General features: G+C 48.9%; 1 protein-coding gene across 2 annotated transcripts in view; it reads left to right on the top strand.

The window, feature by feature from the left end:
• Nucleotides 1-10,535: 10,535 nt before the first annotated feature.
• Nucleotides 10,536-19,512, top strand: part of ARHGEF12 (Rho guanine nucleotide exchange factor 12) — a 95,258-nt gene continuing 86,281 nt past the window's right edge. For both annotated transcript variants that reach the window (XM_090026697.1, XM_090026696.1), the window contains exon 1: nt 10,536-10,756. In XM_090026697.1, coding sequence (XP_089882823.1) covers nt 10,725-10,756 — 32 coding nt within the window. In that variant the 5' untranslated portion in view covers nt 10,536-10,724. The remainder of the gene's footprint in view (nt 10,757-19,512) is intronic.

Raw genomic sequence — 19,512 nt, 5'->3', positions numbered from 1 at the left:
CATATCAGCCTGAGGAGCTGCTATTTTGGAAAGTTACATCAGGCAAATAAGGTATCCAGGTTGTAGCCATATGGGTCTAGAGGAAAAAGCAATCGGGACTTGTAGTAGAGATGATATCTTTTATTAGACCAACAAGATTTTTGCAAAAAAAAAAAAATCTTTAATTGCAATCTTTCAGCCACAAACACCCTTCATCAGACATTGGAAAAAAGACTGTAAATAATGTTTTAGCATTTTCAGTGTGGTTCTGCATCTGGAAACAAGGGGTGGAGGCTGCCTCCTGGGACCAGCCAAGCTATCTGCAAGCCACTGGTGAGTGCACCCCAAACTGCCCTTTTAAGAATTGGTGCTGCAAGTCCTTCCAGCCTCTGTGAAGTTCTGCTTCAGAAGGTTCATCATGAAATAGGAGGCCAAGGAAAAGGTTCACAACAGTCTGCTATTAACTTCCGATTTGCATCACAGGGATGCAGAGCTACACCATGTACAGACGAGGACACTTGTTTCAGGTACTGTATGTAGAAGAAAAACATGGGTCCTACCCACTGACCCTATGGTCTAAGCCACCCAGGTGGGCAAGTACCTTTTTGTTAGGCAGCAAAATCAAGTCAGGAATCGAGATCTGGTACCAGACTCAGTATATTGACAGTGTAACTGGTGATACCTGCCAGCTCAGGAAGAAGACCAGGGCTCCAAAGCTACTGCCACCACCCACAGTATCATTGTCTGCCTCTGCTAGCGAAGAGGAAGACTCTGGTCCTCGCCGCACTCCAGCAGCATATGGGAGCTGCCGGGAAGATGCAAATTGCAATAGGTGCCATCTAAGTAGACGTGCACTTTGGAGGCCAAGGGACTGGATACTCGTAACTGAGTACTGTACAGCCCCTAGCCAGCTTTGCTGTATGGTAGTCCAGTCCCTAGAACTGGCCTGACTTACGCTGCAAGCTGTTTCAGACCTCATTCGAATCTGAAAGGTGTAGAGAAGCTTTAAACTTCTCCATCTGGGCTAGTGGTTCTGTGTAGCACCTCTTGAGAGACACGGTATGAGAGCTAGCCCTAAGTGGATTGGCAAACATGCAAGCACATGATGGATCCTCTCCCCACTGCCCCCAAATCACAGCTTGATCCTGGAATAATAATTACTATACACATCCTTCCCTTTCAGTTCTCCAGCTTTCTTTCCTAACCAGATCCCTTGCTTGGAAGTTAAGAGATTGGTATTTTATAATATTTGATGCTTTGTTGCCTTGCATCAGCAGCCCAGTTACTAGTGAAAAAGCATAAGGTTTTTAAGTCTTTGGAGTCTAGACTAATACCAGCGCTGTCAGCGGGTCTGTTTCTGGATGTGAAAGATGAGAGAGTGTTTTAAGCTTCGTGAAAGTCCTGAATGTGTTTCTGATTCTTCCAGACTTTGCAATTTTATTTCCAGCCAAGCAACACAAAGTCTGTTGCCATTTCCAATGAAGAGAGAGCAGGGAGCCGTCTGCTTTGGCCTGGTGTTACATGAGCAATTTCTGGGCAGGCAGGAGCTCTTTTGTGATTATCCCAAAATACTGGCACCTTTTTCCTCCCAAACCATATTGGTCAAATGTTCCGGTGAATTAGCTTTGGCCAAGGGGTTGCTCTGGATGGGCCCAGTCCTGCTTTTGATCTAGTAGCCACAGTTTGGGACCAGAAGTAAAGAGTTTCCAGAAGTGATTTGAGCAGGTCTGTATTTAAGGTGAACAAGAAATGCTTGAAAGGAAGAAAACATTTTCTATTTGAAATGAATTCAGGTGAAGAGAGAGTGTCAGTTTGTCACCTCCAGTTTCCCAAGTTACAGCTTTTGCAACTATTTTCCCCATGAAGCGGTGTTCAGACGAATCCTTCAGCCCATCTTGAAGTTCTTACACAGGATCAGAAACAACATTATTTTTCAGCTTTTCACTTTTTACCTCCCAACATCCCATAGCAAACCAACACACTCATCATCCCTTTCAGGAAGTTGATGCTAAAAGAAAGCAAAAAAGATGTTTGTACAGTACATGTGGACTTTTCTATAATATTTTGATGTTATGTCACTTTAGTAACGAAACCTTCCTAGTGGAGAAGCAGGTACCCTGGTACTACAGTGGTTGCATGGCTTATTCTTCTTTGGGTACCATTATACACCATTTTACCATATATCACTATTGGACTAATACAGTTTTATTTCTACTAGGGCTTAGTCAGCATTCCTGTGTCAGGAGAAATATTGCCTTCCTAACCAACACTGACTGACTGGTCAATACCAGCACATTGAAGGATGGACCAGTCCTGTGCGTGTCTCCAGAGTACAAAATAGTTGCCTTTTCTTTGCAGACAACATATCCCTTAAGCATTTAAAGGCATCACAGTTACACGTGCTGTAGAATCATAGAAAATTACGGTTGTAAGAGACCTCAAGGGGTCATCTAGTCCAACCGCCTGCTCAAAAGCAGGAGCATCCCCAACTAGATCCTCCCAGCCAAGGCTTCGTTTATATTGGTTTTAAAAACTTTCAAGGATGGAGAGTCTACCACTTCTCTGGGTAGCCTATTCCAGTACTTTACTACCTTTCGTCCTGAAAGAATTTTTTCTAATATCTAACCTCAATTTCCCCTGCTGCAGCTTGAGCCCATTGCTCCTTGTTCTGTCATCTGCCACCGGTGAGAACAGTTCAGCTCCATCCTCTTTCAGACCCCCCCCTTCAACCAGTTGAAGGCTGCTATTAAACGCCTGCTCGGCCTTCTCTTTTCCAAACTAGATAAACACAGTTCCCTCAGCCTCTTCTCATAAGTCACAGTGCAACCCTATTTTTTTTCTTGCTCAGATTATGAAAATAACCTTTGTGATGCCTGAGCAGCTCCAAAGGCAGGTGCTGCTCACATTATTGTGACGGAACAGCAGTAGCAAAGTGCCTGAGCATAGAGAAACTCCTGAGTTGTAGATGGCAAAGCAGTCCTGGCTTCAGGCCATCACACTGGAATCAACCTGCAACTATCTCAGAAGAGAAATCTCACCAAAAAGATCAAATTCCCAGCTGGCTGAAAAGGCTCTAACCCCAAGGAAGTTCCCTGGGATCAAAGACTATTATTGAACCAAGCCCCAGCCCAGGGCAGATTAGACAGTGCACAGGTGAGCTCAGTTTAATCCAAGCTCAGACAATTACCAAAATCAATAAGGCAGGAAGGTTTAAGATGTGCTAAGTCTGAGAGCAAAACCAGGCTTAACCCGTTCAGAGCACAGGGGGAAAGGGTCTGGCTGCATGGAAAGCCAGGCCTGATTTCATGTCAGCAGCAGTGTGGGGAGGCAGGAACCCACTGCTCCACGCCACAAAGCCAAGCTGCAGTAAGCATTTCCATTCCCAGTAAGGGGACTCACGCCTGCATTTTTAAATGTGATAAATGTGTGGGTTGGTAGGACCCAGCACTATGATTTGGGGGGAGCTGCTGGCTTGGCAGCAGGCAGTTTAATTATGATGGAGTCTTGCATTACAAAATGAAAACAGCTGAAGAGTTGTTGATAGATCCCTCTGCAAGTTGAAACAAATGGATTAACTTCACCTCCTCTGTGCTCTGTTTCAGATCATCCCATTACTTTCCCTTTGGCTGTAGTTCTGTAGGCCTGAGAGATGGCTGGGGTGACTTAACCATCAAGCCTGCCTGCCTCCCCTAGTCTCCATGGCACAGCAGCTTCAAACACCAGCAGCATTGGCTCAGCCCTTCATACTTCCTTGATGGAGAAATTAAGTTCTGTGCAGATTGATGTGTTGGAGTCTCTTGTGTAAGACGGTTTAAAAAAACCGCTGAGGCTGCAGCCTTAGCAATGATGGGCTGGTATGTTTTTTTGGTTGTTAAGTAATTCTACGTATGTTTTTTGAAGTCAGGGGTGTTTTCTGGTGGCTCTGGGCAGAATTTCCTCTGCAATCTCTCCTTCCCGACACCCGTCTCTTAGTGCAGGATGACAGATGGCTGTCCTCTTCCAAAGACAGCTGCATTTAACTAGCGCGCTACACAGTTTACAGAGCGTTTTGCAATGACAAGTGTAACACGATGCAGCATACTCTATTTAAGTGCATAGCCTCAGAACTGAAAAAAGCCTAAAGTGTACTTATTAGCTGCAAAAACAAGCTTTTTATAGTCCTGTTGCTTTGTTTCAGAGGGCCTTATGCCTTAAAATTGATAGGACTTGGCTGTTGGAGGCTGTCCTACAAGCCTTGATGGGTCCTCTTTGGTTTTGCTAAGTGTACAGTTAAAAGGAGTGTGATTACATTTCCAAGGGGACAGCAGGACCAAAGAGTTCCTATGTCCTTAAGTGGTTTAAGCACTTAACTGGCAGACTGTTGCTATGTAAACATTAGGCAAAAAACTGGGGCTAGGCTTCTGTTATGCAGTTAAGCAAATTATGTCACTGATCCAATATACTTGTAAGTGGAGTAGACTAGTGCATTTTATCCCCAGTGCTAAATCCATCACCTACAAGCATGAAGCATGGAAAGGCCCCAATTTCACAGTTTATTTCAGTTGCTCCTGAGAGTCCTCTCAGGTCCCCAAAGCACTTGCACTCGCTTTTGCTGCATGCAAAATGGAGATTAACAGATTTGAAGGTCAGAAGACATCTAGGTTCATCTAGCCTAAGACCCTCCCATGTAACGGGCCAAAGCACATCAAGTAGTGACTTCTGCTTCAGATCAAATCTTCCATTTAAGCTCTGACCTGTATTTTAGGATGATGTCTAGCTCTACCTTCAAGACAACAAGTGTTGGAGAATCCAGTACGTCTGCAGGGAAATTATCTCCATTAGTAAATGTGTTCTGAATGTGAGAAGGATTCTGCTTGAACAAAGATTCCCTATACAGTTACATTTCTTGCTCTGCTTTCACTTAGACTTGGGTTCAAGTTTGCATCCTGCAGTGAAATGCAGAAAGGAAGGGGTCTGAAACTTTCTGAATAGTACAAAATAAATTGAAAGGATGCAAATATTGGCAACCCAAGTTAAGGAAACAACAACTGGTCAAAGTTTGAAACGTTGGCAATTTTTGTTGAAATGTTTGAATCTGGAATACTGTAGAGGAAGAAAGCTTTAGAAGACATTCCAGCTCCTTTGTGAGCTCTACAGCAAGTAACTCTTGTTCCTCAAAGCTTGACCTCTTGAATGTTAGGTAAAACCTTTGCAAAATATTCTTCTGGTTTTTGTTTTTCTTTCCTTCTGAATCATGACAATTCACCCAATAAGTCCAGCGCTTGCTATGTGATTGTGTTCCATTCTTATTTTCAAGGGAAGATACAGGAATGGAAAAACGCTGGTATTTCTGCCTTCCATCTTTCCTGTTCTGTTTTGTGCTTCTGACTTCCAGTAAGTAGTGAAGCTGATTTCTTGTCTCTCTTTCCTATGGAGCCTTGAACATGAGTTACAACAGCTGAGCCCAAGTACCAATGTAAAAGCCAGTGAATTGAAGCCAAAACCGGAGTTGGGAGTGAAATGCAGCTCACAAGTTGCTTGCTTTCTCATGGAATGCATGCAGCCCTTCTGTGCTCAAGCCAGACTTTGCACCATGTTTCTGGGGCAAGCCCACAACAATACGTGGGAACTGAACCCAGAATGCATCTCCCATCAACTCCATCATCTGATGTTTGATTAACTGGCCAGTTTTGGATGCCTGGACCTTCTTGTACAATACGTCCTTTGGTCAGTGGGGTGATTTTTAGATGGGAGGCAATACTGGGAAGTCCCAGCAGATGGCAACAGGTCCTCGGGTGATCTGTAGGCATCACCTAGACTCATCATCCAGTTCTTTTACTTTCAGAAATACACTTTGCAAAGCACTTTATGTAAGCTTGTCTTTTCAGTCTAATAAAAGATACCTCTGAGGAGCTATTATCTTCTGCCACCGTGTGCTGTGACACCAGCTGAGGAGTTACAGTTCAAGGGACCCATCTTCTGCAAAACATGTAGCTCTTGTCCGGATAGTAAAGAGCATACTCAAGGGAGCAATGTTGCATTCCCTTGGAGAAATGGAGTAGATATCTTAATAGGTGTTTTCACAGAAACATAGATGTTACTAATGGAAGGTACTATCTATAAATTGCAGGTTAAGTGAGGATTTTATAGCCAAAAAGATCTATTTTAATTGGTGCTGCACACTGTAATTGCTTATTGATTTTTTTTTTTTTTTTGGCTCCTGGTTTTCACACTAAAACTGCTCAAGCAGCAGAAACCTCATAAATACATAGATATGAAAATAATAGCTGTGCAGTCAGAGTCTAACAAAATCAACACATTGCTAAAAAGGTAATTGCTACTTGCATGGGGGCTTCATTGTAGATTGCTTTAATTAGCTCTCCCTTAATTGTTGAATTAAAGAAAAATAAATGGCCATGTGAAGTGCTAGAGGAGAGCAGTAATCCACCCAATAATGCTGAATTGATCATGCTGAGCCAAATTCTCAGCTGCTGCAGGTCAGCACAACTCTTCTGATGGTAGTAGAGCTCAGCAGGTGTAAAATAGCGGTCTATGTGGTTCCTCATTTTGGTGTCTGCCTGCACCCATGCCTGCTTCCTAATTGTTTTATTGCAAAGTGTTTATTTTGTTGTGCATAGAAACCTACATTAAAGAAGACACCAAGGCCTTAACTTATAAATAGCAGATCTGACATACAACACAGGCTCTCTTAGAAACAAATCTCTCCCACAGACAGTTCCTCAGCATAACTCACTACCAGGAAACCAAAAGGGGAAAGACGGCTATTCTCTATGTCTAAGATGACTCTTGCCATTTTCTCAAGAATGATTTCATCTCACTTCCCCTCCTGCAATGCATCTGTTTTGGACCAAAAAGTGAAGCTGGGTGCTAGTATAGTCTCATGGTTCACAGCAGCTAGTCTCGCATTACTGCAGAGACTTTACTGCAGGGTACAAATCTCTGGACAGGTCAACTCCTGATTATGCTGCAAATCTTTAATGCCTGGGAAAAGCAATGCAGTGCTGCTCTCAGCAGGAAGGAGACTGTTATATACACTTGGTGCTAGTGAATGGGGCATTTTCTTCTATCTCTAGTAAGAAAAGACCACTGGGCTCCCGGGGGCGTTATTACTGCCTTGCCCTGGGAGAAGGGGTGCCACAAAGCCTTGCTAGCAGCCCTGTCACCTTGCATGAATGCATGCCACTTGAGCTTGAACCTGTGGCATTGTGACCCTCAGTGGCACAGATCCTGCATGAACCTGTAACCATACAACCTTTCTCACAGTATATGTGTGAGAGGTCACCAGGGCGAGCTTTAAACTCAGTTCGCCAGGGGGACGGGGACACAGAGGAACAGGAGGACGCTTTGCCATCAAGTCAGGTGACGTGCACAGGTGGTACCCAGGTACGTGATGGGGGCCAGGGCAGGCTTAGGAACAAGGGGGTGGCACGGACACCTACAGAAGGTCTCAAATGCCTCTACAGTAATGCTCGAAGCATGGGGAATAAGCAGGAGGAAATCGCCCTCCTGCTAGTTAGCACAACCCCAGACCTAGTGGGGCTCACGGAAACCTGGTGGGATTCTACCCACGACTGGGCAGTGGCTGTCGAGGGATACAGGCTGTACAGGTGAGACGGAGCAGGGAAAAGGAGGGGTGGGAGTAGCGCTATATGTCAAAGAGCAATACATATCCTCAATAATCGGGATGGGGGTCAGAGGAAAGGCAACATGAGGTGGTCTGGGTAAGAAGGCAAGGGGATCGTGGGGAAAGGGACTTGATAGTGGGCATCTGCTACAGACCGCCTCACCAGGGAGACGAGCTGGACCGGGAATTATCAGGTCAGCTCACAGAGGCGGTAAAGTCGAGGGATGTGGTTGTCATGAGTGACCTAAACTACCCAGACATCTGCTGGGAGGAGCAGTCAGCCCAGTCTGACCGCTCACATCAGTTCCTAGCCGGGATACAGGACCTCCATCTAACCCAGGGGGTGCCCAGTCCTACCAAGAGAAATACCTTGCTGGACTTGGTCTTTGTCACAGGCGGCGACCTGGTGAGGAGTCTGCGGGTACACGACCACCTGGGCGACAGCGATCATCGCCTGCTGCAATTTACTATCCAGCGCAGGGTGGTGAAAGCAAGCAGCAGGGCGGAGGTCCTCGACTTCGGGAGAGCCGGCTTCTGTGAGCTAAGGTTAGTAGGAGAGGCGTTGGGGTCTCGGAGCTTCAATGAGATGGGAGTCCAAGGCGAGTGGTTGTTCCTCAAGGAGACGATCCTCTGAGCTTAAAGGGAGTTGGTCCCAGTGCGTGCCAAGTGGGGCAGGAATGCTAAGAAGTCCCCATGGCTCGGCAAAGGCATCCAGGGATGCCTGAGGGCAAAAAAAGGAGGTGTACAAATGGTGGAAGCAAGGGGTTATCACCAAGGAGAATTGCACCTCCATTGCTCAGGGCTGCAGGGAGGCTGTTAGGAAGGCCAAGGCAGAGATGGAGCTAGGGCTGGCAACCAGAATTAAGGATAGTAAAAAGTCCTTTTTCAAATGCATAGGAAGCAATAAGAAGGCCCCGAGTAACTTGGGGCCCCTACAGGATAGGCTTGGCAATCTGGTGATTGCAGCAAATGAAAAAGCTGACCTCTTTGATGAATTCTTTGCCTCCATATTCCTGAACAGGTACCGGGACATCTCCCCCACTACAGCTGTGGACGGACCCAGGAGAGGTGCTGTCATGCCTAGGGTCAGGGACAACCTAGTTAGGGAACTTTTGGAGGGGCTGGATGCGTTTAAATCAATAGGTCCAAATGCTCTTCACCCACAAATTGTTAGAGAGCAGGTTCAGGCTGGACACCAGGAGACATTACTTTATAGTTAGGGCTGCCGGGCTCTGGAATGGGCTCCTAAGGGAGGTGGTGCCCTTGGGGGTCTTCAGGAGGAGACTGGACAGATATTTGGCTGGAGTGATATGACCCCGGCACCTGTTCCTGCCTGGGGCAGGGGGTCGGACCTGCTGAACTGTTAGGTCCTTTCTGACCCTAAGCACTATGATACCATGACCTTGGATGCATACGCCAAGGCAGCGATATGGAGGAGCGGAGGTTGCCTAGACCGGTGTTTCTCAACCTGTCCCTCACGACCCAAAAGCAGGTTGCAAGAATATCTGAAATGGTTGCAAACAAACTTTAAAAATGATTCTCCTTTAAAGGAGAAAAACCTGGAAAACTGGCTTTTCCCTTGCAGGCTGGCAAACTTCCAGCCTGCGAGGGGCTGCTTGGGGACCCCCCTTGCCCCGCACCTTGGGGGCAGGGGCAGTGGGTCGGGAATGAAGGGCACTGGGTTGAGGCTGGCCGTCAATGTTTACAAGCAGGTCCTGGTACAAAAAAAGGTTGAGAACTGCTGCCCTAGACCTTCCATCCCGCCTGTAGGCCATGGAGACAGCCTCCAGGATGCTGGTGCTTCAATGGCTGTGGTTACCTGCACTTCCCAGAACCACACCTGGGCCTCCCATGAAGCAGGCAAGGGGGCTACCACTGAACCACCGTAATGTGGCCCGTGGACCTTTAGCATATAGAAAATTGCCTGTGGCACTTGGTAATATGGCATCTAGGAGGGGTGCATGGTGTTCACAGGCGTAGGGACGTGTGTGCTTGCAGTTGCAGGGGGCTAGAGGAGGTAGGGTGGGTGCCTGGGTCGCTGTTCTTGTTCCTGGTGGAGGGGGCTTGGCCCTAGGACAGATGGGGTGGGAGGCAGCACCCCTGAAAGGCTCTGGGGGAGGCAGGGGGCTGGGAGAGGTGCACGGGAGATCTGCAGGCTGCAAAGACGGAGCCGTCCGTCCTGGCAGCAGTGGGACTCAGCGCCTTGTTTCTCTCCCGCTGTGGTACAGCTGGAGCCCTGCCATCGTGTCACACCCACGGCTACATGTCCCAACATACACGTGCACGCACCAGTACACACACAGGTACAGATGTACATGTGTACATGTACATAGCCACATGTGCACACAGAAACACCACCACACACACTTGTACACACATGGGTACACAAACGCACGCAAAGCCAAACATAGGTACAACCTACTATGCAGGTACACACTACACGCACCCAAGTAGATGTGCACTCATGCACCCAGGGACACACTTTTTAACATGTGTGCAGGTTTACACACGTGCGCATAGGTACACACGTGCGCAGGTTTACACACGTGCGCACAGATGCACACGCACGGGTACACAGGCGCGCATGCTCACAGGTACACGGATGCACACACGCACAAAGGTATGCACATACACACACAGAGGTGCACGCACACCCGCCTCCCGCAGCCACTCCCGCACTGGCGCGGCGCGGGGCGGGGCGGGGCGGGGCGCGGGGGCCGCAGGGACTCGTTGTCCGGAGGCGGAGGCGCGGGGCGGTGCGGCGGCGCGCAGGGATCCGCGGCCCGTGAGGCGGCCCCTCAAGTACGGGCAGAAAAATAAATAAATAAATAAATAAATAAACAAACAGCTCCGCGCCGCCGCTGCCCCCCCCCCGCCCGCCCGCCCGGCCGGCCACAGCGGAACCGGCGGCGCCGACCGGCCCGGCCCCCGCCCCGCCACATCCGCCGGGCCGGGCCGGGCCCCAGCGCAGCGCCGCGCCGCGCCGCGGGAGCCTCGGCCGCGCCCGGGACATGGGCCCCGCATCGCCCCACGCCCGGCGCCGCCGACCCGGCACCGGCACCGGCACCCCCCGCTAGCGCCGCCGCCGCCCCCGCACGGAGCGCCGCCCGCCGCAGCCCCAATGAGCGGCTCCCAGCCCACCGCCACCGACAGGTCAGTGCCCGGCGCGGCCCGGCCTGCTGGGCCCGCGGCGCAGCGCAGCAAGGGGGGGGCCTTGCACACCCGTGTGAGCCCCACGCCTCCCCCCGCACAATCATGTGAGCCTGTCCCCTCCCCCCAGCCTGCCCCGCACGCTCGTGTGCGTCCGTCACTTCCCTCCACACACTTGTGTGTGCCTGTCGCCTCCCCCCACCCTGCCCCGCACACTCGTGTGTCGGTCACTTCCCTCCACACACTTGTGTGCCTGTCGCCTCCCCCCACCCTGCCCCGCGCACTCGTGTGTCGGTCACTTCCCTCCACACACTTGTGTGCCTGTCGCCTCCCCCCACCCTGCCCCGCACACTCGCGTGTCCGTCACTTCCCTCCACACACCTGTGTGCCTGTCGCCTCCCCCCACCCTGCCCCGCACACTCGCGTGTCCGTCACTTCCCTCCACACACTTGTGTGCCTGTCGCCTCCCCCCACCCTGCCCCGCACACTCGCGTGTCCGTCACTTCCCTCCACACACTTGTGTGCCTGTCGCCTCCCCCCACCCTGCCCCGCACACTCGCATGTCCGTCACTTCCCTCCACACACTTGTGTGCCTGTCGCCTCCCCCCACCCTGCCCCGCACACTCGTGTGTCGGTCACTTCCCTCCACACACTTGCATGCGCCTGTCACCTCTCCAGGCCCTGCCCTGCACGCTCGCGTGCACCTGTCACCTGTCCCTTCCCACAGGGCCGTTGCCTCCCTTGGGCCCTGCTCTGTTCCCCGCGCCCCACATTTATCCGCCAGCGCTCGCAGTGCTGTGGGGACAGGCGACCACACGCCACTTGCGCGGATGGCGGACGAGCCTCCCGGTAACCCCGTATGGCAACTTCTGGAGGCGCTGCGGGGATGTGAAGGAAGGGGGCTGCTTCTTTTTTTGCATTCGCTTTTTGACTACTAGGAAACACCTTGCCCTTGCAAAGCTTTCAGGCAGGAGAAGCCTTCTCCGGTGTAGGTGGTTGGGACGGCACGAAGCGAGAGCAGAACCGTGTGGGCTGAACCGCGTTTGGGCCTTAGTGACTCTGAATCCGCTGTGAGCCTGTTTTCAGGGCCTGGGGTAGAGGACATCGCTTGCAGAGTTTAGGCATGAGAAACTGGCTCTGATTTTTCATGGAAGTTTAGGCCTCCACATTTATTCTGGCAACACGAAGGATTCTTGCTGCACATAAAACGGCCAGAGTCCAGTAGAAAGGAAGCGGGTCTCCTGCAGTTTCTTTGGGGGACCCATTCGCCACGTACCAAGGATTTGAAAGGAGCTTTGCGGCATGCAACATTTTTGCTGGAAATGTGGCGTAACAATTTGCTTGTTTTCTGCAGTGTGTGAGGTGACAGCGAGGAGAGAAGTGTGTGTGAATTGTGTGCATGTGAGTACACGCTCCCAGGCAGATTTTCACCAGACCTACCTCTTTGTACCTGGCGGGATGGTGACAGCAAGGAGAAGATACTGTTTCAGTGGCTCAGTGAGATTCTGTGACCATTCAAAAGGAGCACGTGCCTTAAAACAGCTTGAAAGGCAGCTTAGAAGCAGTAGGGTCATCTTCCTCGGCTGTCGGTGCTGCGCTGCATCAGGAGGAGTCCAGGAGGGCGGCCGGCTCGGTTGCTAATAAAAGAAAATAGTTTCCATGATTGCATTCGGGCAGGCAGGCTGCAAATGCTTCCTGCTGCTTTCAGTCCTGGTCCAGGCATGTTTCTGTGCGGTATTCATTAAAAGCGCTCGAGTAGCAGCTTTAATGCTAGGAAAAGCAGCCGACTTGAGGAATTGGGAGGTAGAAGCTTTTGGATGTGACCCGGCTATGGCCACGGGGCCTTGCCCCTGACCTGGAGGAACCCCTGCTGTAATGGCGAGAAGGAAATTCAGCTCTCATGGCCTGTTTGTCGCTTGGCTGAGGCTCTCGACCAAGCGCCAAATGTGATGGTGTGTTCTCGTGATGTGAACATCTGCCTACTCGAAACTGGAATGAAGCCACCCGTTCCTTTTGTATCGGGCACAGAACAGGCCTCAAAAAGCACTGCCCTGGCAACCTAGTGGTGGAAAGCTCTGGGCCCCATTAAAGCTGAAGACCTGTGTTTTGCCTCTGAATGGGAAGCACTTAATTGAGAAATCTTAAAGCAGGTATGACCTAAATGCTTGTGGCATCAGTGGGATTGCAGAGTATAACAGCTTATTTTGGGTTTAGCTGTGTGTGGCAGTCTATTTCTAAGTCTTTTGGGATTCTGACATGTCTGGCTGTGCTGAAACCCCGATAGGGACCTGGTAAAGCAGCATGGGCCCGTGCGTCAGAGTTTGGGTGTGATCGCCTTCTGCTTGATGATGGCTGCTGATGATCAGGTCTTATCTGGATTTTTTTTCTGCTTCGGTTTTGCCAAGTTCACCAGGAGGTTTGTGGTATCATACTGACATTTGTCTTGACTGGATTACACCTGCTCCTAACTCTCATTGCTCAGCTCATCTCTTGCACTAACTCTGTACGCAAGCTCTGGTGAACAGAGAAGGTAGCGGTTTCACTGTTGCTCCTAGACATGATGGGTTAGGTCATAAACCCCTTTCCTCTTTTAGTCCATTGCCCCTTTTCTCTAACACTCAGCAGATTTTGGTATCTCTGTCGTTGCCCCAGGGGAATTTGAAGAAATGCTGTCAATTTGCATTGGCTTGGCTTGGGACAGTTGTGTGTCTCAAAGCGCATCAACCTCTTAGTCCAGATCTGTTTATTCATAGGTGTGTCCCGTCTCTGTATTCTTCTGTGTTACTTGATACACCTGCCCACTAAAGCAGAAAAGTTGTAAGGGATGATTTCCAGCATCTCCCTTCCTTTTCCTTCTCCCACTCCCCTGTCTAAATACGTGGTACTCAAAGGCATTTACTTATTTGAATTTTATAAAACATGACAGGTTTCACCAGATTTTTTACAGCTCCTCCTCCTCACCATAGTTATTCTGGAAATAATAAGGAAGTGGCCGGCATGTCCTAAGAATGGAGAGAGAGCATCTGTCATGTAGGGCATGCCATTAGGTCCCTAGAGAAACATTGAAAAGGGGCTGACCAGAAGAATCCCTCTCGGGGGGGAAATAGCCCTCGGAGTATGTGCGCAGAGCTGCCTGGGATAGCCTGGAAGGGGCAGCCGTGTGTGTCCTGTGTGAGGTCTGAGCATAGAAGGGATTCGGAAACTTTGACGTAAGGGCGGTGAGCCTTGCCTCCTTCCCTTCCTGTGCATGCTAATGGATGCTCCCTTTGAACTGAACTCTGGGGTAGGGGCTTACCTGAGCTAATAGAAGTAATGCTTAGTTAACCCAGGGAACAAGGTGTTCCCAGCTGTTTGCACCTCATTAAGGCTTTGTTTATTTGGAGAGCCCGAAGGCTTCCAGGCTACCTTGGAGTTGGCAGACCTAGTTGAAGGCTGCTGGTAGGAGCCTTGGGATTGACAGCTGCTAGTCAGGGTCACACGCTACACAGTTCAAACTGCTGCATTGCAAAACAGACAGTGGAGCCAGGTTCCCATGAGCTTAACAGATAACCAGATAACTGAGGTTTGTTATGGTGTCCGGTAGACAAATACACGGGATGGGCCTGTTATGCACATCGAGGGCTTTGCACTGTGCTGTACTGTACTGTTCTCTCCATAATTTAGTCCTGTCACCTCTTGGATGGTAAGAAATACTTCTTTTCCATCTGTGGTGTTTACACCCTGGAGGTTTGTAAATAAACCCCTAATGATCCCTTAACTGTGGATACAGTACGTTCTTCTAAGATGTTTTAGCCCTAGGGTCCCTACTTTTGCTCTGTGTTCAGCTCCTTTTTAGTTGGTAAAGTGGTTTTTTGTTTTTTGTTTTTTCCCTGATACCAAGCACCATTCTGGGATGTTGCCTCTCAAGTGCAAAGGTAAAGATCGAGGGGTCCATCTTCAGCTAAAATAGGATCACAGAGTTGGCTTTAGGCCTGGCTGTGTATGGCGTAGGATGTATTTCCCCGTTTCTATTGGGGCTGCGTGTCAACATGCAGTTGCGGTCTGTCCCTCCCTTACCCTGCAGTCCCTCTGTCCTAAGCTAAAATCAGACATACTTTGGGCGTTGCGCTGTTTGGCAGCTTGTGGCAGGCAACACATGGCTGAGCAAGATAAGGGTTTTATTCTTTGTGGGACATGGTATGGCTGGGGTGAAATCCAGCCCTTTGCAGGCCCTGGTTACTTGCGGGTGATCAGAACCTTGTTATATCCTGTTATGATCCTGCAGAAATATTTGAATGCAGTTCATTTTCACTTTGTAACCCAGTTCACATTTTTCTGGTACAGCCACTTCAGCCCTATCAGAGCAAGAAGATTGGACTGTCACATCACTTATTGTACAATTTTTTGAGACTTAATAAAGTACTGTAAAGCATGTAGAACTTTTGAAAGAAGAAAGACTGTTTGGTTGAGGAACAGGTTGTCATTCCTATGCAATTGCTGTCAAATGAGTCTTATTTAGAACAGTTCTGTAGCCTGTGCTACCAGGGTGGATTGGAAAATAGGGGATGTCGAATTTACACATAATTACCCTTGGGAGGCTTTTAATTGCTGATTTTTTTTTTCTCATCACTTGATACTAAAATAGACCCTAATTGTTTTTAATCCGCTTAGATGCACTTCCCCAGTCTTTGAGTGTTTATAAGTCCCCATGGTAATTGGGATGCCTCCTTGTAACTGAATGGTGGAAAATAGCCCCTTTTTTTCTAGTAGGACCAGAACAATAAGTTTCTATGAAGTTCAGGGCTTTCTCTGCAGAGCTGTTGCTAAATAGCATTCTGGGTTTACTATGGGAGAAGGGCTGTCATTTCATTCATATTTTTTTTACATTGCCTGTTCCAACCCGTGTGCACACCATAGCCTTCCTTTTGTTAGTAGCCGTTGAATAGCTTTGATTTCTTGTCCTGTCCATTGTGCCGTCTCTTTATTTCCACCTGAGAAAATGATCTGGTTTGTATGTGGACTCACTGAATTGTATGCCTTTACTGAACATGCCAGAAAATGAGAAGGGTCCTCACTATATTCTGTGCCTTTACTGAATGTGCAGGTTGTGAGGCCTACCACTGACTGGGGACTAGGTGGATGCAAACAGTGCGAACAGTGTATTTTAATTGAAGTTGCCACTAGATGAGGAAGTTGAGGTGAGCTTGATTTTTTTTCCTTCTTCCCCCTCCCTCTACTTTTGAACACAGGTGTCAGTGGATATGAGGATTACTTGTGTGGAGGTAGGAATGATGTGTAATTCTTTGTTCACTTAATTCCTAACCTGGTGTTAATTAACTTTGTTATAGATGTCTAAATGGTCAGGAATGGTAATGGGATGTAGAGGTTTTCACTGCTAGAATTGCTTGTATCTGGCTGTGCAGGGACACTTGACAGATAGATGCCCACTGGTCACAACTAGATCTGGAGGGTGGTGAGATCCAGGGCTGAAATCTCAGTGAGACGCCTAGGTCCACACTGCTGTCACTGCTGCTGCTGTAGGCAAGGCCAAGTCCAGAGGTTCTCTTTGGAGCCTCTGCCTTTTTGGTGTTGGGCATCTTTGAACCCCTCAGTGGTTGTTTAAAGGCAGAAGAGCTCTTTCTCTTTCTTACTCCCATCTACTCTGGTTCATGAGTCTCCTATTGCAGCATAAGCACCATAACAGTTGATCCCTTTCCAGCAGGGATCAGTGACATGATTAACCTCTGCTTTTTCCCCACTGGGAGGATTGTGCATATAGGGGAGTTCTTGTTTCAGCAGGTTTCTCGAAATGCCTGTGCTGCTGTGTGTTATAGAGAAGATAAGGACACCTTGCTTTTGGAGCAGAAGGTGGGGAGTTTGCCAGGGCCTTTGTTTCCTGCGGAAGGTTGTTCCATAGTTCCTGAGTCCACACTGCGTGAGAACTTTCTTCTGCACTGATGAACTTAGCCCGTGGGATAAGCGTTTCCTTTGTGGTGGGGAGTGGAGATGCTGAGTAAAGATCTGTACGGTCTTGGTTATGCTGGGCCACCAAGTACTTGGAAGATAATGCCATAGGCTGTAGCAAAAGAAAGTGGTGTAGGGGTCAGAGGATTGGTCTGATGCGCTTGTGGTTTTGCTGAGTTGGATGGCAGTATCTTAAACTCATTGATATTTCCTCTTGGTAGATGGCTTTGCATTCATCTGTTTCCTGAAGAATTTGGGGAAGTCTTCAGGAAGAGAGGCCCCCAGCTTTGTCCCTACCCCGTCTACTTTTTATAGGTCTCCTTACATAGTGTGTGGCTTCAGTCTAGCCCAGATAACCATTAGTCTTTAAGACAGAGAGATTTTTTTAAAAATCCAAAGCCTTTATTTGTTTGTATGCCTGGATACAGGTATGGTCTTAACAAAGTTTGGGCTCCAAGCAAGGAGAGAAGGGAAACAGGTGCCAGGTTGTTAGTCACAAATGAGAAAGGGCTGTAGAGGAGGCAGAGGAAGGGAACAAAATGCCGCACAGGCTTCCAACATGTGAGAAAAGGGTGCGAGAGAGGAGAGCAGGAGCAGGAAGGGGCAGCGTGTGCTCAGCTTGTTGTTTTAATAGGAAAACAATTGAAAGTTGTTTTTGTTTGTTTGTTTGAAATAAGAAAGCCTGGCAGGAAGTGGCAGCACCGAGGCTCACAACAGTGAAAGCAACTCCTGTTAACAGCAAAGCCCACACAAATGGTGTTGAGCCTCTGTGCTCACCAAACGTGCCCCACACGGTGCCCGGGCTCTGCTTGCGGGCTGCCAGGCCCCTTCCCCACCTGTCTACTGCGCTCAGTCTGTCGGCTCATTTGGGTAGGGGCTTAGCTTGTGCAATCACATCATGCCTTGCCTGGGCTACTGGTTGCCTGTGAGTTAAAGATGTCTGCTGAGCTGCTTTGCTTTGCTATCTGTTAAGTCTGTATTCAGTATATTGGACTGGCTAACACAAATTGTCCTCTCCGATGGCACAGCCGACAGAGTGCTGTTCCTAGGCCTGAATACTTGAGCTGCAAGATGCCGACTCATGTATAGCAGGTGGGCCAGCCCGTTGTAGACACCGCTTGTTCTAGTGTAATCTGTCTGCATCATGATAGTGTTTGTCAGCCTGTCCAGGGTCCTGCTGTGGTGGTATCACAGCCTGAGTCAGAAATGCAGCATCCAGTAGAGACCGGCCGGCAGTCGGACGTGCTGACTGGGGAGATGCACTTTGAACCGCCACTTGTTTAAACAGCTCAGCAGAAATGATGACCCTGGTGGTCCGAACTCATGGCTAACCTCAAAGACCTGTCATGAAGTGCAAGGTGTGAATTAACCCACAAGGCTACTCTTGGTGCAAGCAGAGGCTGCAGGGATTGTGCTTGTAATGAGTGGAGAAAGAGCAAGGGGGTAGGTAGTTGCTTGCTCTTACATGAATGAGATGGTCTTTCAGGGGCAGGATTGGCCTTATTTGTTCTTGTATGTGTGGCAGATTTTTCAGAAATACCTGATGGGGAAGTTCGATCTGAGTAGTGTTTCTTCAGCCATCTAAGTTCCTGTCTGCAGATCTCAAATCTGAGTCCTGGCTTGTACTATTGCAGGCAAGCATGCAGCATAGTGCTTGGGTGACTTCCCAGCATAGAGCCAGCAGCTTGGGAGAAGTTGGGCATGTTTGTAGGAGTGACTGTCTGTAATTTAAATGAGCAATAGTGCTTGAAAAGGGGTGAAAGGCATGGCTGGAGTTTGAAGTGACCTTAGGACAGGGCTTCTGGTGGTCATATCTCCTTGACAGAGCACCAGACTGATTCAAGGAAAGATGAGGGCTCCTGAGTTCCCCAGTCCTATGAATCAGGCGCATAGGTTGTAGCCAGGTTGGTCTAAGGACATGGGCAGACAAGGTTCTTTAGGTAAATCTGATCTCTTTTCTTAGACCAACTAGATATTGGTCTAAGACAAGAGATTGGATTTACTCAAAGAACCTTGTTTGTCACTCCTATGCAGGTATCCAGGTTGAGGCCGTATTGCAATGTCTAGAGGCAGAAGGAATCAAAACTCATGGAAGAGGTGATGCTCTCTCTTATTAGACCAACTAGATATTTGCAAACAAACTAAATAAATAAACAAAATAATTTGTTTGCAAATCTCTACTGGGTCTAACAAAAGAGATTATTTGCAAACAAATTATTTTATTTATTTATTTAACTGGGTTGCAAATATCTAGTTGGTCCAATACAAGATATCACCTCTTCCACAGGTTTTGATTCCACTCCTACACATGCATGTTTGGGTCTTCAGGTGGCTCCTGGAAGGCCTTCCCCTGGAGGATAGCTGCTTGGCAACTGGTCCTGCGTACCCCAGATGCAGATTTGGGCTCAGCAAGCCAAGGCAGGTGTTTCTTCCCTGCACTCTTGTGGCACAGGGTCTCCAGTGCATGCCTAGCCTATGCCCAGCAGCACGTAGCCCCTTTGTAAGAGGGGAAGGTGAAAGGAGAAGCATTGGCCAAAAAAAGCTCAGACAAAAAAGAAAAGACTGGAGCGGGCTAGATAAGGAAGAGAAGGGAGAGGAAACGAATGAGGGTGAGGCACGGGAGAGATGGTAGTAACAACAGGATATGGGAGGGGAATGTGTCTGCTAATATTGCACACAGTGAGCTCAGGCTCTCAGGACCTGAACGCTGGTCTCTGCTCTTTCAGCTGGACCACAGAGATCTGTTGATGCCTGTCTGGAAACAGGGGGTAGCTCTCCATCCCCAGGGGCTTGGCGTGCGCAGGGGGAGGAGGATC

Source organism: Crocodylus siamensis, chromosome 14, assembly GCF_052110815.1.
Source record: "Crocodylus siamensis isolate JL-2025a chromosome 14, ASM5211081v1, whole genome shotgun sequence".
Taxonomy (NCBI): Eukaryota; Metazoa; Chordata; order Crocodylia; family Crocodylidae; genus Crocodylus; species Crocodylus siamensis.
The sequence above is the reverse complement of the archived record's forward strand: the minus strand, read 5'-3'. Positions and strand labels throughout refer to the sequence as shown.